Source organism: Apiospora hydei, assembly GCF_038363865.1.
Source record: "Apiospora hydei strain CBS 114990 chromosome Unknown utg000004l_segment0_segment0, whole genome shotgun sequence".
NCBI lineage: Eukaryota > Fungi > Ascomycota > Sordariomycetes > Amphisphaeriales > Apiosporaceae > Apiospora > Apiospora hydei.
In genome coordinates, this window is record NW_027117363.1 from 9,520,394 (window position 1) to 9,546,235 (window position 25,842).

At 45.7% G+C, this 25,842-nt stretch overlaps 5 protein-coding genes across 5 annotated transcripts; 4 read left to right on the forward strand and 1 right to left on the reverse strand.

Annotated features, from left to right (window-relative positions):
* Positions 1-25: 25 nt before the first annotated feature.
* Positions 26-1,124, forward strand: PG997_005452 (uncharacterized protein; the record flags this gene model as incomplete). The annotated part of the gene is made up of 2 exons (XM_066809767.1): positions 26-154; positions 645-1,124. 2 exons carry the CDS (start codon positions 26-28, stop codon positions 1,122-1,124), a joined length of 609 nt encoding a protein of 202 aa, XP_066673385.1.
* Positions 1,125-1,335: 211 nt separating this feature from the next.
* PG997_005453 (uncharacterized protein) lies at positions 1,336-2,418 on the forward strand (the record flags this gene model as incomplete). The annotated part of the gene is made up of 1 exon (XM_066809768.1): positions 1,336-2,418. The coding sequence occupies one exon, from the start codon at positions 1,336-1,338 to the stop codon at positions 2,416-2,418; it is 1,083 nt and encodes a 360-aa protein (XP_066673386.1).
* Positions 2,419-3,369: 951 nt separating this feature from the next.
* On the forward strand, positions 3,370-4,767 carry PG997_005454 (uncharacterized protein; the record flags this gene model as incomplete). The annotated part of the gene is made up of 1 exon (XM_066809769.1): positions 3,370-4,767. The coding sequence occupies one exon, from the start codon at positions 3,370-3,372 to the stop codon at positions 4,765-4,767; it is 1,398 nt and encodes a 465-aa protein (XP_066673387.1).
* A 675-nt stretch (positions 4,768-5,442) lies between these two features.
* Positions 5,443-8,009, forward strand: PG997_005455 (carboxypeptidase S1; the record flags this gene model as incomplete). The annotated part of the gene is made up of 6 exons (XM_066809770.1): positions 5,443-5,725; positions 5,784-6,288; positions 6,342-6,384; positions 6,501-6,754; positions 6,841-7,263; positions 7,613-8,009. The coding sequence occupies 6 exons, from the start codon at positions 5,443-5,445 to the stop codon at positions 8,007-8,009; spliced, it is 1,905 nt and encodes a 634-aa protein (XP_066673388.1).
* An 8,847-nt stretch (positions 8,010-16,856) lies between these two features.
* Positions 16,857-17,410, reverse strand: PG997_005456 (uncharacterized protein; the record flags this gene model as incomplete). The annotated part of the gene is made up of 2 exons (XM_066809771.1): positions 16,993-17,410; positions 16,857-16,934 (listed from the first exon to the last, which is right to left on the reverse strand). Exons 1-2 carry the CDS (start codon positions 17,080-17,082, stop codon positions 16,857-16,859), a joined length of 168 nt encoding a protein of 55 aa, XP_066673389.1. The 5' UTR covers positions 17,083-17,410.
* Between the last annotated feature and the right edge of the window lie 8,432 nt (positions 17,411-25,842).

Here is a 25,842-nt window from a genome sequence, read left to right on the forward strand (position 1 = left end):
CCGACAACGGCAAGGCAGTGTATAAATGCAGCAAAGAAACGGGGAAAATCTGACCCGGATGTCCCACAAGTCTGCGGTGCTGCGGCGGCAAGGACAGCATCGCCTCGCACCCGATGCCGAGGTGGCCACACGGAAGACGACCCTTGCTATGCGGGTTCGTAATCGTATCGGCCTTCACCGTCGGCAGCTAATGTTGCACTACTGGAGATTAAATCAGAGCCTCAAGTAGTACTTGCCCAAGCCCCGAAGGTTCGACACCCATCCGACTGGCGTACTCAATCTCGGCCCCTGTCTCGGGAAGAAGCGAGGTGAGACGTCCCGTGAGACGTCGTTCGCTTGCCCTGGAGGGCACACCGACAAGTGGATCGTGGATATCTGCCGATGGTGAAATGGTACTGCCACACTGCCAGGAAATCGGCTCATGCACAATAACTCGTATTTAGAGCTGGCAGAAACTGCTTTTGGGCGCACGGCAGCCAAGCTGCGGGAGGCAGAGATGGTGATGTGGCGGACAGAGCTGCGAGCAAACAGAAGGTCTCCAGGTTCTGCGTGGGCGTCTTCGGACTGGCTCTCAGCTACACCATGCCCTTTATCCACCTTGCAGACAATAAGAAACTTACAGTTTGCTCTAAAACGCTTCACAGCTCCTCCTGCTCCAAGTCGGACTTGTCTTTCTATGTCTGACCACAGGCAGCCTTCTGGCCCCTTATTTCGGCACCCGCTCAGGTGGACGCCAGCAGCTCTGGGTCATGTTCGCTGCCAACACCCTCGGCGCTGTCGTCATGGTGTTGCTGAGCTTCGTGCGGGCGGACCACGCCCGCGACGAGGTCGTCATGCTGGCGGCGGGCCTACTCGCAAGACTGGTGGAACCCATGTTCTTCGCCATGGGCGGACCGGTCAAGGCGGAGATGGTGGAGCAGGAGGTCGAGCGGAGAGGGTACAGCAGCAAGGCGAGAATCATGTACGCGTCGGTGTCGGTTAGCTACGCGAGGAAGGCGGGCCATGTGATTGGGCCTCTGGTCGCGGGCGTGGCGAGGGATTCGTTGGGCTGGACGGGAGCGACTCGGTTGCTCGCGGGACTGCTTGTGCTCGGTGGTTTTGTCGTGCAGCTGCTCTCGTCCTAGTAGCCGTCGGAAGAGACATGGTACATGTGCACCTATCATTTATGTCGTGATTCTATTGGGTTCTAGGCTTAGCACCTCGACTGATTCGGGGTATCGCGACCCTAGACTGTGTCGAGTAAATGGTAGATTTAAGCAGACGGTTCTCAGATCCGTCTGTCTGTCATCACCCAGCTTAGTAAACTCAATCATCAAAGCACATCTAGCATCTACCATGGGCACCTCCCAGCCCGATGTCGTTACCATCGTCTCGCTCCGAGATCGACCCGATCTCTGGCCCCAGTTCATCGACGAAGAGCACCCGATCAACAAGATGATGAAGGCCCAGCAGCCGATGAATGACTTGAGCCACTCGGCGCACCTCGCATGCTTTGACAACCTGGGCAACTTTGACGAGTTTCGACAGTACCTGCTCGCCGCCGTCCGGCGCACTGCTGACGGCGGCGAGGAGATGGTAGGGCGTGCCCAAGCCGTACCGTTCCACTGGCCCGACCTCCAGGGGGCGCAGCCGTGGCAACACGACACCGTCGCACTGGCTTGCAAAGGCCTTCCCGACGGTGGCTTCTTGACTGTCCTGGCCATCGCAGCGAACCAGGCCGTCTCACGCCGTGCATCCAGTGGCCGAACAGCGCCCGCAAACCTCGGCGTCGACGCCGGCTCTCCCTCGACAGCAGACGAACACGTGCACTGGACCACCGCCCAGCTGAGCGAACCGCCCAATCTCCTCTCGGCCCTAGAAGTCGCGGTGTTGCCAGAGTGGCGGCGCCCCGCCGATCTAGCGGTCCGCCTGATCCGCGCCCTCCGGCAGGCCGCCGACGACAGCGGGTTTCCCGCCCTGGTCGTCCCCGTGCGGCCGACGCGCAAGCTCGAACATGCCCAGGTGAGCATAGACGAGTACATCTCGTGGTCGTTACCGGGGAACCCCGCCCTGCCGTACGATCCTTGGCTGCGGAAGCATGTTCGAGAAGGGGCCCAGATCGTCAAGACGGCGCCCGCGAGCGAAGTCTTCCAGGGCGACGCCCAGCAGTGGTCTCACTACACGCAGCAGGATATTTCAGGCTTGGTTCGGGAGGCAGTACAAGCGGCCCCGGGTGCGCTGGTTGTGGATGTGTATTTCCGGGGCGGAATGAGTCCAATCCGATGGGACGTGGAAAAGAGCTGGGGGGTTTACGCGGAGCCGAATGTGGGGTTCGTCATGATACTAAGCATGATGGTGCTGAACAGTCGCCAGCCCGCGAAGCCGCAGCCGTGGGTGAACTATGAGACGATTAGATGGAAGAGGGACTGGTCTTGCTAGTCTTGGAAGATCTGCGGTAGAGGCTGCAGTCGTTTGCGTATTGGGATGCGGTTGAGACTAGAACTACAGATATGATGACTGCGAGTTTTGAGAGGGAACTCATCTACGTTGAGCCATCTTCACGGAGATGATACTCGTAACTGATGTCGTCTAGATTCTGTTAGAAGAAGCGCAGACATGATCACAATGGTATGATCCAATGCTAACTTCCACCTGGCTTTCGGTGTCATGATGTTGGCAAATGCGACATCCTTTTGATGGTTCTTTCCCAAATGCGACACGCCACCTCCCGGATTGGCAAACGAGACAGTTGTTGTGCGATATTTCAAGATTCTGCCAGTTAATGCAGCCATATTCATAGTCAATTATGGAGTGAGCCATTGCCATGCACATCTGACAAGCACTGGAGTATAGAAGTAGAGGTAGTGTTGCGTGGTGATGCTGCGTTTTCTTCGTGCTCTTCAAATAATTGCGTTGCAGAGAGTCAGTAAAGTTCCAGGCACCGCCTTCACTAATGGTAGCGACAGGGGGCTATTCATTTTCGCCGCCGATCAGCACCCAAGCTTGGCCGTCAAGTCTCAACATCATCTCTACCGTTCAGCTTCATCTGATCCCAACCTAGAATAGACGACACGAATCCAATCATGAGCTGCTCTTCGTTACTGTAGCACGCTTCTCCAATGAGCATCTTGCACTGTCTAGTGCATTTGTCGCGATGCTTCTATGCCGGCCTCTGCGACAGTGCTCAGTCGGTTGTATCATTCAGTGACGTAGTAAATTGGAGAAATGCCCCGCCGAAGGCAACACTGCAGAAATACAGCTGAACATGCCCGTCCGGCGCAACTCGCAACAACTCAATCTTCAATTCCAGCGACTGTCATTCTCGCGAGACTTGCATACTCTTTCATGTTACGGTCCTTCTCTCGTCCGCATTCCACGTCGGCGCACACCATGGCGGGACAGCAAAAAGACATCACCATTGTCGGCGGCGGCATTATCGGCTGTTGCGCCGCCTACTTCCTGACCCGCCACCCCGCGTACTCGGCCGACACGCACCGCATCACCCTGCTCGAAGCCTCTTCTACGTCCACGGGCGGCCGAACCCCCGACAGCATCCAAGACCCGACCACGCTCCTCAAGCCGGAATCCGCGTCGAAGCGAAACCCCGCCCACGAGGGCATTGCCGGCGGCGCGAGCGGCAAGGCCGGCGGACTGCTGGCGCTCTGGGCGTTCCCGCAGAACATCGTGCCCCTTAGCTTCAAGCTGCACGACGAGCTGGCCAAAGAACATGGAGGCGACGCCAAATGGGGCTACCGTCGGTGCTACGCCAGCCAAGTCGACTGCAGCGCCCGGCTGCCTCCAGGCTTCAGCGGGGGCAAGGACGAACACATGACGGCGGGCGATGCTGCAGAGAAGCAAAACGACGAGCAAGGGGCCTCGAAGGGCCTGCATAAAGATCACAAGAAGTCGGCCAAGGCGCTGAAGAAGTTGGGCGCGCCCGAGGACCTCGACTGGCTCGATACGGACGCCTTGGGCGGGTACGACAACATGGGAACGCCAGACAACACGGCGCAGGTACACCCGGAACTGTTTACAAGGGCAATGGCCCAGCTGGCCGAGGACAGAGGGGTCAAGATCGTGACGGGCGCCAAGGCCACGGCCATCAACAAGAGCGACGACGGCCAGAGCGTGGCCAGCGTCACCTACGAGAAGGACGGTCAGCAAGAAACGCTGCCGACTACAGACTGCATCGTGGCCGCCGGGCCCTGGACATCCAAATTACTACCCCGGATCCCCGTCACGGCATCGCGGGCGCACAGCGTCGTCATCAAAACGCCCAGCACCGTTTCACCCTATGCCCTGTTCACCGCCATCAACCTGCCGTCGGGATTCCCCTCGCCGACGCCCCAGGACGCCCCGGGATCGACCACCACCAAACAGAAACCACTAAAGCGCATGCAGATCGTGGAGCCCGAGATCTATGCGCGCCCAGACGGCACCGCCTACGCCTGCGGCCCCACCGACACGACGGCGCCGCTGCCCGCCACCAACGCGGAAGTCGAGGTGGACGAGGCGCGCTGTCGCGACATCATTGATCAGGTCGGCAGTATCAGCGACGACCTGGGGAGGGACGGGCAAGTACTAGCTAGACAGGCGTGCTACTTGCCGCAGGGCGGGCCCTTCATTGGAGAAGTGGGAGGCACTAAGGGTCTGACGGTGGCGGCCGGGCACACGTGCTGGGGCATCCAAAACGCGCCCGGCACTGGAAAACTGCTGAGCGAGATTGTGCTCGACGGTATGGCCAAGAGTGCGAAACTCGGTGGCTGCGATGCGTCGAGGTTGACCTGACGGGAACGGCCGGAATCTGTTTCATCCGCTGTAGGCGTTAAGTAGTCGTAAGCTAGAGGCTCAATTCCAAGGAACTAGTCACTGTTCAAAACATGGACCGAGGGCCTGGGGTTGGGGGGGACAGGCCTTCTTGGCAGGGGCCCTGCAGGCAAAACACACATCAAACCAACACTGGGTTCGTCGATCAACGGCCACTGATTCGTGCTTCAATGCGGCACCAAGCCAGCTGCCAGATCAAACAATTGGGCCGCCACATGGTCGGGTTCGTTCTAGACTTTTGGCTGACGTCCGGCTTCCACTTTATTGAGCCAGAAATTGAGGGGCCTCCAGCCGGGCTTCCTGGTTTCACCATCTGCCTGATCGCCGTCAACCCCTGCGTCGATCGCCAGCGTTTCTGCCATTGGACGATCTGGTCGTCGTTATCCATCAAGTCCAAGATACCAAGAAACGACGAGATTGTGCAAACATGGGATGCCATTACTTTTGTTTACTTCCCAGCAGTTTGGGACGCATCTCCAGGTTAATCATTTTTAATTTACATCACATCTAGACGCCATGAATCGGAAGAGCCTGTGTTAATCGCTTACAGTCACAGACGTTTTCTACTATCGTTTCTAATACACATAATTCTAGCTAATTCACATTCTCTTCTTTCTAATTACTACGATGAACACGATGCGCATCTCCGCCCTCTTTCTCGCGGGCGCCCTCGGGCTGGGAACCCAGGCGCAGTTCGTCAGCCCGCCCGACGACCTGAAGATGGTCATGGGCCACGCCGGCGTGCCGGTGCGCTACAAACAAGTCGAGGCGGGCATCTGCGAGCTCGACCCCGACGTCAAGAGCTTCTCGGGCTACGCCGACGTCGCCGAGGACCAGCACATCTTCTGGTGGTTCTTCGAGGCGCGGCGCGACGACCCGGAAAACGCGCCCCTGACCGTGTGGATCAACGGAGGCCCAGGTGCGCCGCATTGCTGTTAAGAGTGCTCAATCTATGTCAACATCTAACCCTCGTGCAGGCTCGAGCTCGATGATGGGCCTCTTCCAGGAGCTGGGCCCCTGCGGCGTCGACCCCCACGGCCAAGTCTACAGCAACCCCCATTCGTGGACCAACGTCAGCAACATGCTCTTCATCGACCAGCCCACCCAGACCGGCTTTTCTTATACCAAGCCCGTGCCGGCGTACAAGCAAGATGGCGAGCTGGTCGAGCTGCCCGACGACGGCAACAACGGCGACTGCCGGCTCTACGTGGATGAACCGGCCTCCTGCGGCACTTATACGCATCCCAACCTGACCTTGACGGCCAAGTCGACGGAAGGCGCGGCGAGGAACTTTTGGCTGACGCTCCAGGGGTTCGTGGGCGCGTTTCCGCAGTACGCCAAGAACGGGCTCAACCTCGCGACCGAGAGCTACGGGGGGCACTACGGGCCGGTGTTCAGTGCGTACATTGAGCGCCGGAACGACCACCTGACGCCTAGTACTGTCAGGATCCCGCTCAAGACGTTGCTGGTCGGCAATGGGTGGTAGGTTACCTATACATCGTTCTCATGGTGATCTTCTTATGCTGACATCTCAGGTTCGACCCCATCCTCGGCTACCAAGCCTTCTACAACTTCACCGTCAGCCCCGGCAACACCTACGGCTACGCCCCCTTCGCCCCCGACACCGCCGCCGCCCTGCACGACAGCCTCTACGCCCCGGCAACTGCCTAGACCAGCTGCGCAACTGCCAAAAGTCGGGCCGCGACACCATTTGTGCCCGGGCCGACGAGTTCTGCGCCAACCGCGTCGAGTATCCCTGCATCGACCTCCTCGGACGCGACGAGTACGACATCCGCCAGCTCGCGCCCGACCCCTTCCCGTATACCTTTTTCGAGGACTATCTCAACACGCAGCGGGTGCAAAAGGCGCTCGGGGCGTACACCAACTTCACCAAGAGCAACGCCCTCGTCGCGCGCGCCTTTCGGGGACCGGGGACGACGCCCGCGATGTCAATGTTGCTGCCGATCTCCGGTTTTTGTTAGAAGAACGCAACGTCACCGTCGCGCTCTACGCGGGCGACGCCGACTTCAACAGCAACTGGCTGGGTGTCGAGGCGTTTGCCGAGCAGCTGGTCTTTGAGCAGGATTCTTCGAGACTTAAAGGGCTCGCCAAAGCCGGCTATACCGACCTCCGCACCAGCGACGGTGCGACGCACGGGCAAACCAAACAGGCCGGCCGGTTCAGCTTCACGCGCGTCTTCGAGAGCGGGCACATGGTGCCCTTCTACCAGCCCCTCGCCGCCCTCGAGCTCTTCGGGCGCGCTATTTCTGGACAAGACGTGGCGACGGGGACGGAGAGGGACGTGGGGCCGCGGTACCGGACCAACGGCACCGCGAAGAGCATGTACCGGAATGGGGAGGCCACGCTGCAGTGGGAGGTCGTGCCCGCGAACCGGACGTATGATGTTAAGACCAATGGGCCTGGGGCGTACTGGGATGATGTCGTGCGGGCTCCGCGGTGAGGGAATTGACGGACTGAAGAATGAATGCGCATCCTTCCATATCCAACCTATGAAAGTGCACGGAGCAGACATGACTGTCATTGCACTTTGCTGCCAAGGTGGTGGTTCATCCACATGATCAATCTTTCGTCGAGTGCCGGATGTGGCACTTGTTTTCGACACCAGCACTCGAGTTGGATGGCCTTGAGCTACGGGGCCGAAGTTCAGACGAAGTCATCCATACCTTGAAGATGTACAAGTTGATGGCTATTGCATTCACTGTGGAGCGAGTAACGGGTGTTCAATTCATTGAACTGCTGGGTGAATGCTGCATCATGGTGTAGCTGCACTACATTCAATGCTCAGCTGGGGAGTACAAAACTCGAATTCTTTCCAGCCTTCCACTTCTCCCTGGACTCCCACCACCAATCTAAACCCTCCACGGTCATTTACTTCTCGACATCCCCCACTACCAAACCATCCAACTCAACAGCTTCCAGTCATCATCATGGCCAACACCGAGAAGAATCATGGCGGAGACGCCAGCACCAAGGTGTCCATATGGGACGACCTGGACGAGCTCGTCGACAAGCTCAGGGAGAAGTACGACAAAGAGAAGAAGCGCGGCGACACTGTCTGTGCTCGTCATCATCACCGCACCGACAACGAGGGATCTACTGTCCAAGGAGCCAACCGCGGCCTCGCCGTAGCCGATATGCCCGGCGCCCAGGCACGCAGCTCGGAGAGGAATACGTCACTTTGATCAACTGGTCTTGAAGACGACTGCGGCGGGCACATTACTGGCAAAGCAGATCTGGCATCGGAATGCCTAGGTGATGGGAGAAGCTAGTGGATGGGGAGGACGTTATGATACCCTTTGCTTTAGACGGGACAATGGACAATTGACCATCAATTCTTTCTGTTGAACTGTGACATCTTGGTACTGCTATGGCACTGTTGGGAGCTGAGAACCAATGAGCTCGGCCTAAAGCTGCAGTCCACACTGCCATTGATGGAGCTCTAGCACTGTTAACCTCTATAGCCCCGTAAAAGCTTCAGAACCTGTAGCTTGATAGGTGTTGGCTGATTGTGAAGCTGCGATCTCCCACTGATAATCAAATCACTGCCTGGCTTTTCCACAAGCACCTTGCCCATTGCTCAGCTTGCTCAAGGGTTTTACTTATCGTCAATTCTCAATCGGACCACAAACTGTTTACTCACCGCGTGACAACTTCCAATTGGCCAGAGACATCATTTGCTGCGCGACATCATCGACATAATCGACACCAGTACCACCCGATCTCAATTTGTCTGTAAGATGTCAGACCGCGCCGACATCCAAAAGGGAACCAGACAACCTGCCCAAGCAAACGACAGCAAGGATATGCCTGTCGAAAACCCCGGGCGTGAACGCCAGACCAAGGAACGGTCCCTGGAGGAAATCATCGCCTCAGGCATGAAGCGCCGCCGGACAGCAGTGCGACCCTGGGAAATCCAGAACGACGATTCGTCCGGAACCCGTCAACAAGCGAGCCAGGATCGAGCCAAGATCGAGCCAGCTAACCTTCCGGTCAATGACAATCAAGATCGCTCAGACCTGACGGTAGAGAATGAGGCCTACGTCGTGGGCACCGATGAGCTCCGTGAAGTGATATAGATATACGAATTAAAACGCGACGAGGCGGAAACGTAACGAGGGATCCGGTTTACGGATTAATAATAAAACGCGTTAACCGATATAATCGCGGCGTTCGACGAGAAAAAAATAGTAAACACGGCGAAAAAAAAGGAAAAATTAAATATACGCGAACTGTTTAGCTGCGCCGTTTTTTAATCTTATATTTATTTGTTTTAATAAAAACTCGGGGGCCGCGTTTTTAAAAGCCCGCTTTTATATTTCGCCGCCGTACTTAAAATCGACGTTACGCGGCAAGTATAATAATAAACGAAATATTATACCCCGCGGTTTATAAAATTATTTTAATACGCGCGAGCGTTATTATTTAAAGCGGCGTTTAAAAATTAACCTAAAAACTTAGAAATTATTAACGATAATACGGTTAAAGAATTTAAACGAAAATATCGAGTATAACTTATTAACGGAATAAATAAGTTAATTAATATTATTATTTATTAAATAACTTACGGGAAAAAATATCGCCGAAATAAAAGCGGCACGGCGCAGGTATTATAAAAAATTAAAAAGTAATCGCTTCGCTATTTTAGATAACGTGTTCGAATAAACGATATACGAATAGCCGCGCGCGCCGTCGTTAATAAAGCCGCGGCGCTGTTCGACGGGCTTTATTTCGGCGGTTAAGGCGCGTTTATAAGGTCGCTCGATTTTACGCGTATTATTAATACGGTTATATTCGAAAACGCCGGCTGATTATTCGTAACGTATAAAGTTAACGGTTAATTACGGCCGAGGTATACGCGGCTAACCGGGCTCGTTATAACGATGCTTATTAAGGGTTTAATAAAAACCTAGTAAAACGTACGAGGGTTTATATTAATAATATAAAAGAGTATTTAAACTAGTAATAAAATCGCATTATTAATAAAGTAATAAAATAATTAAGTTTTAAATAAGTATTAAAGTATAATTTATAATATTATAATAAGTCGTTAAAATATATAACGTAGTTTACCACTACGCGACGTATATTACTTAGCGACGCATTTTTTTATTTTTCGACCTTTTTATATAAATTAATTTAATTATAACGTTTAAAATTAATTAAAACTACTCGCTATTCGATTTTTTATTTAATTTTATATCCTTTTTATATATTCGCGTATTATAACCTATTTCGCCGTAAATACTACAGCGCCTTTCACTGGTCGCCCTCCGTTTCGACGAACCCTTATTTTCACTTTTATTAAGCGCTAAACGTTTCCCTTTTACCTTTTCGTCTTATAGCTACTAAGATTCTTTAATAGTAAGGGCTCCTCTAAGTTAAACTCGCGATTTTCTAGCTCTCCGGCGTTTAAAAAGTATTAAATTAACCTCTTTTTAATATATATATCTTATCGCGCATAAAGGTTATATTATAACGTGGTTTACCACTACGCGACGCATATCACTTAGCGACGCACTTTTTCCATTTTTCGACCCTTTTATATAAATTAATTTAACTATAACGCTTAAAATTAATTAAAACTATTCGTTATTCGATTCCTCGCTTAATTTTATATTTTTTTTATATATTCGCGTATTGTGACTTGTTTCGCCGTAAACACCACAGCGCCTTCCACCGGTCGCCCTCCGTTTCGACGAACCCCCATTTTCACCTTTATCGGGCGCTGAACGCTTCTCTTTTGCTTTCTCGTCCTATAGTTGCTGAGATTCCTTAATAGTAAGGGCTCCTCCAAGCTGGACTCGCGATTTTTTAGCTCTCCGGCGTTTAAAAAATACTAAATTAGCCTTCTTTAATATATATATTTTATCGCGTATAAAGGTTATTTTATAGGCTATTTTAATTATACCCTTCGTTATTTAGTTTACCGTATTTAAAATCGGTATCGGAAAGCTTTTTTAATAAATAAACACCCTTTTTTTAATATAAGTAAAGTGCTTAATTATTTATTAAAAGTTAAACGGCGTTTAAGGGTCGTAGGTATTAGCCGTCCCCGGACGGGATAGGTTAAATATAAACGTTTAGAAACGTATATTTAACTTATTAATTACTTCGTCGGGATTATAAAGGACTAAATTAGAAACGTTAAATCCGGATTTAATGTTATTTTCCGTAAAAATAGCGAAATACGCGGCCTTAAAGGCGATAAAAAACTCGAGCTTCGTAATGTGGTTTATCGAGGCCTTAATAAACAGCTTGATTTTTTTAAATAAGCACGCTTTAAAGCCGAATAAAGTGCTATATCGAGTAGTTAAAACAGGTAAAATAAATAGGGAGGTATACCGAGTGTGATAATATTATTATTTTAATAGTATGTCTCGAATTCGGTCGAAATATAGCTCTCGTAGTTGTTAATAATTAAGAGGCGGTGGGAACTTTTCGTTTACGCTTTAGTGTGTTTATCGAAGTGCTTAATTTAGTCTAAGCTTGTTTCGTTATTAGTCTAGTTATTAAAAGTCGGCTTAATTACCTAGTCGCCCGGTAAATCGGTTTCGCGGGACTAGTTTACGAGGTAATATTAGCTTTAAACGATTAAAAACGGCGGAATATATTAGCTTTACGAATTAATATATTTAATCGCTATTATTTATTCTTAATTACTAAACTAAACCGATTTCGTTTTTTTACGCCGCTTAGCGCGTATTACGACGAGTATTAACCCGATTATATTTATTATAAAGCCGGTCTCGTCGAAATTTTAAATATCTTTGTCAACGATCCCGTATTTCGCCTTTATATTCGCGACTAGCGTAAACTAGCCGAAAATAACTTTAAAATCTTCGTAAAAAGCTTTTTAATAATCGTATCAACGATTTATTTTAATCTTTAAATTTAGGTTACGGTTAATAAAACGCTTAACTTAGTACTTGCCGACGCGGTCGCCGCCGCGCGACGCGGTGAGGAAATTGGTCATATTTTTTACACCAGCGAGATCGGGAGGCATCCCTCGAATATTTAGATTAATTATATGCTTGCGAAGTACCTCCTTTTTAATTAAATCTAGTTTACGTCGTTTCGGTCGGATTTCGCGTTTTAAAGTTCGGCCGTAAATTCGATAACGTAAAGTTAATTCGGGTATATTATAAGCTTTTATTATTATTTTTTAGCTTATTTAATTCGGTCCGTTTCGTATCGTTTAAATTATTAAAACTATCCGATCTTTTTAAAATTAATTAAGCATTATAATTATAAAGGTATTACGCGTTAAAGTTTAATTATATTAAAATTAAATTTAAGTGCGTCGCCAAGTGATATGCGTCGCGTAGTAGTAAACCACGTTAAGCTATTTTAATTATATTTTTCGTTATTTAATCTACCGTATTTAAAATCGACGTCGGAGAGCTTCTTTAATAAGTAAACACCTTTTTTTAATATAAATAAAGTGTTTAATTATTTATTAAAGGTTAAACGACGTTTAAAGGTTATAAATATTAACCGTTTCTAAACGGGATAAATTAAGTATAAGCGTCCGAAAACGTATATTTAACTTATTAATTATTTCGTCGAGATTATAAAGGATTAAATTAAAAACGTTAAATCCGGATTTAATATTATTTCTCGTAAAACTAACGAAATACGCGGCTTTAAAAGCGATAAAGAACTTAAGTTTCGTAATATACTTTATCGAGGCCTTAATAAACAGCTTGATTTCCTTTAAATAAGCACGCTTTAAAAGCGAATAAAGTATTATATCAAGTAGCTAAAACTAGTGTAATAAATAAAGAGGCATACCGAGTATAATAATATTATTATCTTAGTAGTATACCTTAAATTCGGCCGAAATATAACTCTCGTGGCTATTAATAATTAAGAGGCGGTGAAAACTTTTCGTTTACGCTTTAATATATTTATCGAAATATTTAATTTAGTTTAAGCCTATCTCGTTATTAATTTAATTATTAAAAGTCGGCTTAATTACCTAGTCGCCTAGTAAATCGGTTTCGCGGGATTAATTCGCGAAGTAATATTAACTTTAAATAATTAAAAACGGCGGAATATATTAGCCCTACGAATTAATACATTTAATAGCCGTTATTTATTCCCGATTATTAGGCTAAACCGACTTTATTTTTTTACGCCGCTCGGCGCGTGTTACGACGAGTATTAACCCGATTATACTTATTATAAAACCGGTCTCGTCGAAATTTTAAATATTTTCGTCGACGATCTCGTAATTCGCTTTTATATTCGCGATTAGCGTAAACTAGCCGGAAATAATTTTAAAATCTTCGTAAAAAACCTTTTAATAATTATACCGACGATTTATTTTAATCTTTAAATCCGAGTTACGATCGATAAAGCGCTTAATTTAATACTTACCGACGCGGTCGCCGCCGCGCGAAGCGGTAAATAAATTAGGTATATTTTCTACATTAGCGAAATCGGGAAATATCCCTCGAATATTTAAATTAATTATATATTTATAAAGTACTTCTTTTTTAATTAAATTTAGTTTACGTCGTTTCGGTTAGATTTCGCGTTTTAAAGTTCGACCGTAAATTCGATAGCGTAAAGTCGATTCGAGTATATTATAAGCTTTTACTATTACTCTTTAACTTATTTAATTTAGTCTGTTTTATATCGCTTAAATTATTAAAACTATCCGATCTTTTTAAGATTAATTAAACATTATAATTATAAAGATATTACGCGTTAAAGTTTAATTATATTAAAATTAAATTTAAATATATCGTTAAGTAATATACGTCGCGTAGTAATAAACCACGTTACGTTTATATTAAAAATTAAATCGAATTATATAAAACGTTAATCTTATTTTAATAGCTTAGCGTTATAATACTCCTTTTTTAAGCGGAGTTTTATTAACGCGTAATAAACTTAAGCAATTAAACATGGCCGGGTTTATTCGAGTAACGGCGACACGTGCTGCTCCACTGCACCAAATATAGTGCACTTAGGGAGGAGGTCTGGGCGTCCCCCGGCTCCGGCTGGAAGGGCCGCAGGCCTCCTACCACCACAAGGGATATCTGGGAGTCCCGACGGGCCAAAACCGCCGCCATCTTCACGCTGAGAACGGGTCTACTAGGACGCTTCACACGCGAGGCGGTGGAGGACGAGCCACCTTCCCAAAAGCCCCCGAAGGAGCCTCCCAAAGGCCTCCCGCCCGAAGGCACCCCCGAAGGCGCCCCTGGAGGCGACCAGCCACCATCACCATATTGTCACCACCACCGGCTGGAAAGCTACCCTGCAGACGCGGCGTGCGTTCGTCGGTATCGGTGCGCAATTATCGATATCGGGGGAGGCATGCCGATCGAAAGGGGAAGCGCCACCCAGCCATCCACCGGCAGCGCACCGGTGGATATTCGCATACCAGTGCATCAGAAGAGCCAGCATCAGTGCAGCATGCACTGCTTCTAGCGCCCACGCACTACCCTCAGTGCGTCCGGCGCTGGAAACATCACCCATCCAGCCAGTTCCAGTTGCTGTTACCAAACCGCAGTGGCCCTCAGCCAGCACTCAACACGACCCATCCCACAAAGCAACGGCACCATCCCTTACCCGCACCAGCACCATCTCCACTCCCACCTACCCGGGAACTGCTCGCATAAGCCCTCGCATCATCACTGCAACCGACGTCTCACCTCCTTACTAACCTACCTTCCCCTCCCCTTCTCCGTCTGTCATTCTCACGTTTCACGTTTCGCAGCGTGTTGAGGCCGCGATAGCATGCACAGGGCGCGTGCGGCAATTTCAGGGCGGCGACGGGTGGCAGAAGGCCTGGTGCTCAGAGGGTTCGGGCCCGAGCTTTAAGGGGTGGATACCGCGGCGAGCGCTGAACGCGGGCCACTGAAGCACCGCAACAGTGTACTATAGTAACTAGCATAGCACCAACGTCTGCATGAGACCTAGGTCTCGGATCGGACGATAAATTGACTCTCATCATCATCATCATCTCCGGTCAAGGTGTAGGTCCCATCGGAATTTTTCGATACAGCCGACAACGATGTCAGTTCGTGAAAAGCATGGTTCAATCTTGTGTTATACCACGTCAATCTGGACGCTATGGATCACATAATCAGTCGCCGCTTTTGCTCAAGCTTCGCTCAGGCCGGCTCAGGTTCGGCTTGTATGGTCTTGGTATTGGTCACTCCTGCTCAGGTCCCTCCGGCTTGTCTATTGCGACGACGGAGCTGCTGAAAGCGAACTGCCAAAGTGTACCAGGATCCATAAACCACTTAGGAAAACATGGATGCGCACAAAGCACTGCCTTTAGACATGGGCGGAAAATAGAGCCAGGGGTAATCCTATACAAATAGAAGCTCCGAATATAGCTCTATAGAGCCAAAGATGGATACTTATAAAAACCTTCTTTTAATAAACTTGTTATGTTTTTCCTTCCCTCTTAGAATTCTTTTAATTTAGTTATTAAACGGTGTTTTTATATATAAGTCTTATTCTCTCACTAGGGACTATTCTCTTACCACTTTTATTAAAGTTTAAGTAGTTCGTTTAATTTAAATAAACACGGCTTCTTTAAATCGTAGTAGTCGGTTCGATATCGGAGCCGCTCTCGATTTTACTATTTAAAATAAGCTATCGGAGCGATCTATTATTAATAAACACGTTGTTTATAAGAAGCTTTAACGGAAAAGTAAAGAGGCTTACGAACGAGAGATAAAACTTTAAGAGTCGTATATTATTAATTATTAAGAAGAGTATAAGCTTTTAACTTAAATAAATATAAGTAACGATTTCTCGAATCCGATCTTTATAATATACGAACGATAAAGCACTTTGCCGAAGTTATCGAAATAATTACACTAAAAAGGTTAAATAAAACGAGAAAGGCTATTACTTAAAACGTTAAGAATAAAATACGACGATTTTATAATATATAAAAACGCGATTATAAAGTTAATATTTTAAAGGAAATTAAGCTTTTAATAACGTTAATAAGTTAAGTTTAATATTATTACTTAATTAATAGTTATTATAATTAACTTATAGTTAATATATAAACGAAGAGCTAATAAATAAGTTAAGTCTTTCGAGAGAGAAACACCGGCTTACTTTTTTCACGATAATAAACTACGTTCACTTATAAAAGTAGCTTTAAACTTACGATTATTATAACTACGTATATAAAGGTAATCGAGTGAACAGTGCTAATTTATTTAACATTTACTACTTTACGTTAACACGATTAAATAATGTTTATTAAGCTGTTTATAAGGTTAAAGACTAGACTTCGGTAATCCGTTACAGCTTCGATATCCACTAAGTATACTATTAAATAGGCTTTTCGTACGTACGTACAAAGATTAGTTTTAGGGTTTAGGTTAGTGGTATATTTATTCATTATCCTTCTACCTGCTGGTTAGCGGCAGCAGCCGCCAGAATACTATATATACGAAAAAGGGGCATGACTCGTGCGTATATGCACGTGACGTCCCTGGTGAAGGACCAGCCCCTGACAGGATATACTAACAGCGACTCTCCGATCAGGCAGCAATCAAGCGGTGTTGGCAGGTGACACGAACAGGCGACTCACTGGGTCCACTATTGTGGCGCTCCATAAAGGCACACTTCCTGCCTATTGCTATAGCACGAAAAAGCAGTCAAGTTGCTTCACTTGAACGTCACGCTCGGAATCGTTTAAGCCGGTGAGTTAATTTGCCTAGGAGAGCCCCAGGGCAAAGTTATATACTATAAAAGGACAGAACAAGAAACGCAGAGTTGCTAGTGGAAAAAGTGAGCATCGTGTGAGGACAGGTCTCACCAGGCACATGTCATGAATACATCACTCTACAATACCACTTTCGTTATATGACTTTTGAACAGACTACCGACCAGCACACGGGTAATTACGGCAACGAGCTAGAATTAACACTAAGTTGTTCCCAAGGGAAAACCCTCAGGGGAATAAAAACCCTCGGGGACTTAGTCTAAGCGAATGTCCATTGACTGCCATCCCTTTCAAACGTTCCCAACAACTTTGTATCAGCCGCTCACTGGCACCTCCCGCTAGTTTGACCCGCCGAGACGGAGCAAAATCCCGAGCAGCAAGGCGGGTTGGAGGTGATCTCCTACAATTCGCGAATCAGCCATAGCCCAAGATATGCTTCTTTTTCTTGTTGTACTCACGCAGATGTTACCGTCTGGGAGGCACGACTGGGCAGCAGCCTGAGCCGTGAAGACGGCAATGGCAGCGTAGACGTAGGTGGATATCTGCATCTTGATTGAGGGGGCGGTTGACCGTTGGTTGGTGGTGGAAGGTGGATGATGTCTTTTGTTTTTGGAGGTAGAATTGGCTTGTTGTGACTGTGGAAGTTTTTGGGACAGAAGGAAAGAAATGGAGACTCTCTCTGCCTTTATAGTTTTTTTTCGACGTGGAGAGGCGCGGCCTGCGCTCTTGGGATACTCATCGCCCGTTCGGGCGGGCCAGCACACAAGGCTTCGTTGATATTACCTGTTGGTATGTAAACGCTAATATTACGTTGACTATCATAATTATGTTGCGATCATCGCTCGTCGTGGTTGAGCCCGCAAACTATTGCCTAAAAAGTATGCAGGGTGCTTAGAAGGCACAGTCAGAAGTATGCGTAAGATCCAGACATGGTATTCCCGCCGATGGTATTCCCGCTTCACCCAACGTGAGTATTAGCCTTTTTCAATGGGCATAGGAGTTATCAATTGAGTTTCCCCCGGTGTGTTGGAAGTTGAAATCGGTAGTTAAAGCTATGTTGAACTTTGGCGCCTTCCACTCCGAACCTATTTGTGTCCAACACGTGTGTGAATAGCAAGGCCGCATATCCTATTCAACCTGAAGTCTTCAAGTTGCTATCGAGACATCGTTTTAACTGACTTCTGAAAAGACGGATGCCGGTTTCTCCCCGGAAGCCGATATCCGAACTTGATGCTATTTCCTGTGTGAAATTGGCTGTTGTCACCGGTCATGGAACGATCACCAATAAGCCTTAAGGCACGGGACGTGGGAGCCACCTTAGTATAGGCAAAGATTAGCACTCGGTTACCAACTGTAGTCAGCAAGGCAGTCCTTGGACGTCGCTTGAATTTATTAATGTTACAATATACGAAACTTGGCGGCCGTCTGCTGACGGCTTACCCGCCAACTTGCTGATGGATATGGAAGGTTGGGGTAAACAATGGAAACAAAGCCGTTGACATCACGCCCCGACCTCTGCGCCTTCAACCGGGAATCGTATATTATGAATGAAGTCATAATATTGCATCTCTTCTCAGCATTGGTTGATGAACGCTTTAGCTAGATGGTAAAGGTAAAAGTTTGCGAACGCTGACAACTCCTTACCGGTACTGGCTCGGACTCATTGAAGCGGAAGATCGAGATTTCACAACGGTACACGCGGCTTGTGTGACACGAGGACGGCATCTGTTGCCGAACTCCTTGAATCGGTCTTATTTTCTGGTCTGCATGTATGTCAAATGAAGAGAAGCAGGAAAGCAAAATTCACACCTCAAGGCCTCAACCTTTTCCCTCGATTTTCTTGTGGTGCACCTATCTAGGTAGGTATCATTTCCCAGGCTTTGCTGTCGATCCTTTGGTTTCAGGTCACATTCTGAAAGACTTCGAAGAGATCCCCAGTGGAATCATTTTCTACGACCAGAATTGGAGTCGCCTACCTAGGTAATGTATCTTGAATGAGATTCCTAAAGAAGGAGCGTCGATGCGGGGGCGAAGAATGCTACAGTAATGTGCATTTTGCCCATGTGCCCATAGAACACCGCCTCCTGTCAGACCGTGACACAAGAGCGGGGAAGGCTTGGTAGAGAGGTGCCCAATGTTCAGAAAGTTTGTTTTGCCAATTGTGGCAGGCTGCAGCTGAGAGCGGTGGTGGATACTGTGCTCCCGTCAAGAGGACTGACAACATCTAGCGATGGACTTGAATCCTTCGGTGGCTAGGATCATACCTGGAAGTCGATGCCTGTGTGGATTCCTGTCTGGCGTTGCTCCGCCTAAAACAGTGTGAGTAAAAGCTCACGCATCGCACCAGCGCCGTGTTACTCATTGCTCATCATTCTGCGGGGTGAGAATTGCTCTTTGGGATTTCATTGCAACTGCCGGCAGCTAAACAGAAACCTGCGGGAACGGTAAAACATTGTGCGAGAGTGGATAAGCGGCGTGCGGAGCATGCGGATAACTATTAATTATAAAGCATAACTTAAAAGTAGTATATATATTAATTATTATTTAAATTAAATACTTTTATACTATATATAAATAATGGTTAAGAGAATAACGTGGTTTATCACTACGCGACGTATATTACTTAGCGACGCATTTAAATTTAATTTTAATATAATTAAATTTTAACGCGTAATATCTTTATAATTATAATACTTAATTAATCTTAAGAAGATCGGATAGTTTTAATAATTTAAACGACACGAAACGGACCGAATTAAATAAACTAAAAAACAGTAGTAAAAGCTTATAATATACCCGAATTAACTTTACGTTATCGAATTTACGGCCGAATTTTAAAACGCGAAATCCGACCGAAACGATATAAATTAAATTTAATTAAAAAAAGGTACTTCGTAAGTATATAATTAATTTAAATATTCGAAAGATACCTTTTAATCTCGCTGGTGTAAAAGATATAGCTAATCTTTTTATCGCGTTGCGCGGCGGCGACCGCGTCGGTAAATACTAGGTTAGGCGCTTTATCGACCGTAACCCGGACTTAAAGATTAAAATAAATCGTCGGTAAAATTATTAAAAAGCTTTTTTACGAGGATTTTAAAGTTATTTCCGGCTAGTTTACGCTAGTCGTAAATATAAAAGCGAAATACGGGATCGTTAATAAAAATATTTAGAATTTTAACGAGATCGGCTTTATAATAAGTATAATCGGATTAATACTCGTCGTAATACACGCCGAGCGGCGTGGAAAAGCGAAGTCGGTTTAGTTTAGTAATTAAGAATAAATAACGGCGATTAAATATATTAATTCGTAGGGCTAGTGTATTCCGCCGTTTTTAATCGTTTAAAGCTAATATTACTTCGCGAACTAGTCTCGTGAAACCGATTTACCGGGCGACTAAGTAAATAAGCCGACTTTTAATAATTAAATTAATAACGAGATAAGCTTAAACTAAATTAAGCACTTCGATAAATATATTAAAGCGTAAACGAAAGGTTTTCACCGCCTTTTAATTATCGATAGCTACGAGAGCTATATTTCGGCCGAATTCGAAGTATATTATTAAAATAATAATATTATTACACTCGGTATACCTCTTTATTTATTTCACCTACTTTAACTACTCGATATAACACTTTATTCGGCTTTAAAGCGTGCTTATTTAAAAGAAATCGAGCTTTTTATTAAAGCCTCGATAAATTATATTACGAAGCTCGAGTTTTTTATCGCTTTTAAGGCCGCGTATTTCGCTGTTTTTACGGAAAATAACATTAAATCCGGATTTAGCGCTTTTAATTTAATCCTTTATAATCTCGACGAAGTGATTAATAAGCTAAATATACGTCTCCGGACGCTTATATTTAACCTACCCGTTATTCCCCCGCTGTTCTCTAAGAATAAACGCTTATTAAGCGTGGGGTAAAGCCTGTGTATAGGCCGGTTTTTATACGACGAGTTCCCGTATAATAAGCGCGCGGATTAGTTATACGCGCGCGCGTTTTTATTTAAAGTAATTTAAAATAAAGTTAAAATTATTAACGTTACGCCGTATAACGTAAAGGATTTCGCGCGAACGACGCGTATAATATATACGAAATATTCGATTTTTTTTTTTTTAATAATATAATAAACTTTAAATAAACTCGATCGTATAAAATACGAATAAATACGAAAAACGATTTAATTAACGTCGTTATTATTAACGCGCGTCGCCGTGTTATATTTTATTTATTTTACCGGGCAGGCGTCGGCGCGGCGGCGTTGTATTTTCGTAACCGGTATCGGTTTACGGGCGAACGGCTTTAATAGGTGCTGGCGCGATACCGGTCGGTCGAAAACGGCGCGCGCGACCCCGCGACGGTCGAGCTGCCGACGAACGGGCGCGCGGCGGTCGAGGGGTTTACGCGGTTTAAAAGTATATATACGCCTCGGCCGGGTGCGTATATTAAATAATAAATTATAATAATATAACGTATTACGTATAAATAATATTATAATATATAAAAATTAAATAAATAAACCGTGAATAAATACGCGTAATATTATAATTATATTCGTTAAGGCGATACGCGCGGTATTAAATCGTAATGAGCGAAAGCGAAAACGAAGGCGGCGATAACGGCGAAAAACGGGACGACGGCTAAAAGCCGATATTCGCGGCGTACGGTACGTAATTAACGGCCGAAAACGAGGCGCGGCGGCGCGTAGCCGACGGGCCGGCGGGGATCGACGGCGACTCGGTTTAAATACGCGAAATAAGCTAAGCGCGGTATTTAAAAAAAAATTTAATAGCGTTATATAAAATAAGCGCGGTTTTTATTACGCGGGCGGCGCGGGCGAAGCTACGCGATTTAAACGCGTAAAAAGCGTAAACGCGGCTAACTTAATTTAAAAAAGCGTTAAATAAAAAAATAACGCGGTTATTTAAACGGTTTATATAAATATTATACGAAACGCGGCGTTAATTCGCGAGTATCGATTTAAACCGGTCGGCGGCGCGGCCGTTCGAGGTAAAAAATACCCCGATATAATAAAAACGTACCGGGGGTATTAACGGCGTTATTTTTATTATTATATACGGGTGTATAAACTAAGGCGCGACGAGGTCGAAACGTAACGAGGGATTTAATTCGTAAACCGGTAATAAGACGCGTTAATCGATATAATCGCGGTATTTAACGAAAAAGAGAAAGCGGCCGAGGCGGCGAAAAAAGAAGGCGAAAAGCTAAATATTCGCGGGCTGTTCGGCCGCGCCGTTTTTTAATTTTATATATATTCGCTTTAATAAAAATTCGGGGGCCGCGTTTTTAAAAACTTATTTTTATATTTCGCCGCCGTATTTAAAATTAACGTTATGCGGCGTGCGTAACGATAAACGAAGTATTATATTTCGCGGTTCGCGGGGCTGTTTTAATACGCGCGGGTATTATTATTTAAAATAACGTTCGAAAGCTAATTCGAGAACCCGGAGGCCGTTAACGTCGATACGGTCGAAAAATTTAAATAGGAGTATCGAGTATAGTTCGCTAACGAGACGAATACGCCGGTTAATATTATTATTCGTTAAATAATATATAAAAAAAGTACCGCTAAAATAAAAACGGCGCGGCGCGGGTGTTATAAAAAGCCGAGGGGTAATCGCTTCGCTATTTCGAATAGCGCGTTCGGGTGGACGATATGCGGATAATCGCGCGCGCCGTTATCGACGAGGCCGAGGCGTTATTAAACGAGCTTTATTTTAACGGTTAAAGTACGTTCGTAAGGTTATTTAATTTCGCGCGTATTATTAATACGGTTATATTTAAAAATATTAGTTAGTTATTCGCGATATACGAGGTTAATAATTAATTACGGTCGGAGTACGCGCGGTTAACCGGGCTCGCGCGCGTGATATTATAAAACGAGCGGCGAGGGCGGTAACGAAACGAGCCCGTGCGGCGCTAGCTCGATTAGCTATAAGATTTCCGGCGCGTTTATTTAATTAATATATACGTTTAAAGCGGGTAGCCGAACCGCGGGCCGAAAATAATAACGTTACGATATTACGATACGTAATAATTATTTCGAAACGTATTTATTTTTAATAATAACGTAATACTCGTTATTAACCGCGATAAAAATAAAGCGATTTACGGTATTAATTAAAAAATAGCGCGTTTTTTATTAATATAGGTCGAAAAAATAATAGTCGCGTATATTATTTAATTACTTTCGTTTAAGCGATTATTATAAATATAAGCCGGTATATTAAAGGCGGCGCCGTTATTTAACGATTAGTTATATAAAAAAACGAATAAAAAAAAGCCCGTAAAAAACGGCCGAGCTTATAAAATAGCTCGGGCGCGTAATCGATTAATACGTCGAGGTCGAGTTTACGGTATTTAATTATCGATATATAGCGATTAAACTAAACCGTATAATCCGTAGGCTCGTAATTTAATAAATCGAAATAAAACTCGCGAGGAAAACTAATAACGATAACGAGGCCGGGGGCGGGCTTATTCGGAACGCGGTAACGGGGGAAGCGTAACGAGAAACCCGGATCGAGTCGATATAAAATTTATAAACGATATATAGCACCGCGACCGCGCGTTAATATTACGTTATTAACGTTCGGTTTTTAGGCTAATTTTAATTATAAATAATAGTTAATTACCGCGAAATTAACCGGCTTTAATACCGTTATTTTAAAAGAAGCGACGAGGACGAAAAGATAAATAATAGCGGCGATAATAAATAAAAACGTAACTACCTTAATAACGGCGAGAATAAGGGTCGAAAAACGGAGTAAACGGCGAAGCGATATTAATAAACCTTAGCCGATAACGCGGCCGCGTAGTAATAATAAAAAGCCGACGGCGCGCTTAAAACGTTACTCGAAAAAAAGGCGCGTTAACGATTAACGAAATAAAAAAACGGCGTTCGTTAAATATTAACATTACGCGGTAACGCCGTATTTATTATTATATTTTTAATAAAAAGGCGAAAAAAGCGTATTATTTTAATTATTAATATTATTTAATATATACGCCGGCGTAAATATCGTTATCGTTTCGTTTATTACGTTAATTAATAATTTTATATAACGCGTAAAAAACGCCGAGCTAAATTATTTATATTAATAGCCGGCTAAGGTTAAAAAACGTAAAAAATAAGCTCGAGTTATACGGCTCGTTATTATAAACGCGGACGTCGCGATTAACGGCGAGTTTCTCGCGTATATTAATAGTTTACGCGTAAAGCGGTTATTTCGACGTATTTTTATTAACGAGTACTATACCGTATTAATAAACGCCGTGTACCGGTCGCGGCTTAAAGAGCTAAGAGCTATTCCGCCCGCCGTTTTTTATAAACGTGCGCCCGTTTAGCGTGGGCGCGGCGCCGCGCACGGGCCCGTTCTCATAGAACGCGTTCTCGTAAAACGACGCGCGTTTATTAACGCGCGCGCGAGTGCCCGGGTTTATATAAAGTTAAAGTAAGGTTAAAGTAAAAAAAAAGGGAATAAAAGAATTTAAAGCACGTTTTAAGCTAGGTTAGTTTTTTTATTTTATTTTATTAATTAAAAAAACCCCCTTAAAAAAAAACCGATATAACGATCTCGAATAGAGACGACGATGACGACGACGATAACGCGTAGGCGGCGGTCGTTTTTAATCGGCCTCGAGGGGTTATACTTTACTTATTATATAACGCGGGCGTAGGCGCCGCGGCGGCGTATTTTCGTAATCGGCACCGGTTTATAGGCGCGCGGTTTTAACGAGTGTTAACGCGGTGCGGGTTAATTAAAAGCGGCGCGCGCGATCCTGCGACGGTTACGCTTTTAACGAACGAAAGCGCGGCGGTTAAAAAGCTCATATAGCTGCCCGTTATTCCGCGCCCCGTTTTTTAAAAACGAGCGCCTATTTAACGTGGAGTTATACTCGCGTACGGGCTCGTTTTTATATAACGAGTTCTTATACGACGAGCGCGCGAATTAATTACGCGCGCGCGCGTTTTTATTTAAAATAATTTAAGGTTAAAAGTAAAGTTAAGGTTATTAACGTTTCGTTATATAACGTAAAAAATTCCGCGTAAATAACGTATACAATACGATATATATATAATATTAAATTTTATTTTTTTTATTAATAAAATATATTTTAAATAAACTCGGTTATATAAAATATAAATAAACGCGGAAAACGATCCGGTTAACGTCGTCGCTATTAATACGCGTCGTCGTGTCGTGTTTTATTTATTTTACCGGGCGAGCGTCGGCGCGGCGGCGTTATATTTTCGTAATTAGCACCGGTTTACGAGCGAACGGTTTTAACGGGTATTAGCGCGATATCGATTAGTCGAAGACGGCGCGCGCGACCTCGCGATAATCGAGCTATTAACGGACGAACGTATAGCGATTAAAAAGTTCGCGCGGCTTAAAAAATACGTATACGTTTCGGCCGAATATATATATTAAATAATAAATTATAATAATATAACGTATTACGCGCGAACGGCGTTATAATATATAAAAATTAAACGAGCGGGCCGCGAGTAAAGACGCGTAACGCTATAATTATATTTACTAGGGCGGCACGCGCGATATTAAATTATGGCGGGCTAGGGCGAGGACGAGGGCGAGAGCGAAGGCGGCGATAGCGGCGGAAAGCGGAACGACGATTAAAAGCCGATATTTACGGTGTACGATACGTAATTAACGGCCGAAAACAAAGCGCGGCGGCGCGTAACCGACGGGCCGGCGGGGATCGACGGCGATTCGGTTTAAGTACGCGAAATAAGTTAAGCGCGGTATTTAAAAAAAAAAATTTAATAACGTTATATAAAATAAGCGCGGCCCCCGTTACGCCGGCGGCGCGGGCGAAGCTACGCGATTTAAATACGCGGGCGGCGTAAGCGCGATTAACGCGGCTTGTAAAGGCGTTTAACGGGGAAGTAACGCGGTTGCTCGAGCGGCTCGCGTAGGTGCTATACGAAGCGCGGCGTTAGTTCGCGAGTACCGATTTAGGCCGATTAACGGCGCGGCCGTTTAAAGCGAAAAAAATATTTTAATACGATAAAAATATATCGGGAGTATTAACGGCGTTATTTTTATTATTACGTACGGGCGTATAAATTAAAACGCGATAAGGCCGAGACGTAATAAAGGATCCGGTTTACGAATTAATAATAAAACGCGTTAGTCGACGTAGTTACGGCGTTCGATTAAGGAAAAAAGCGGCCGAAAAAACGAAAAAAAAAAAAAAAACTAAATATCCGCGGGTTATTTAACCGCGCTATTTTTTAATTTTACGTATATTCGTTTTAATAA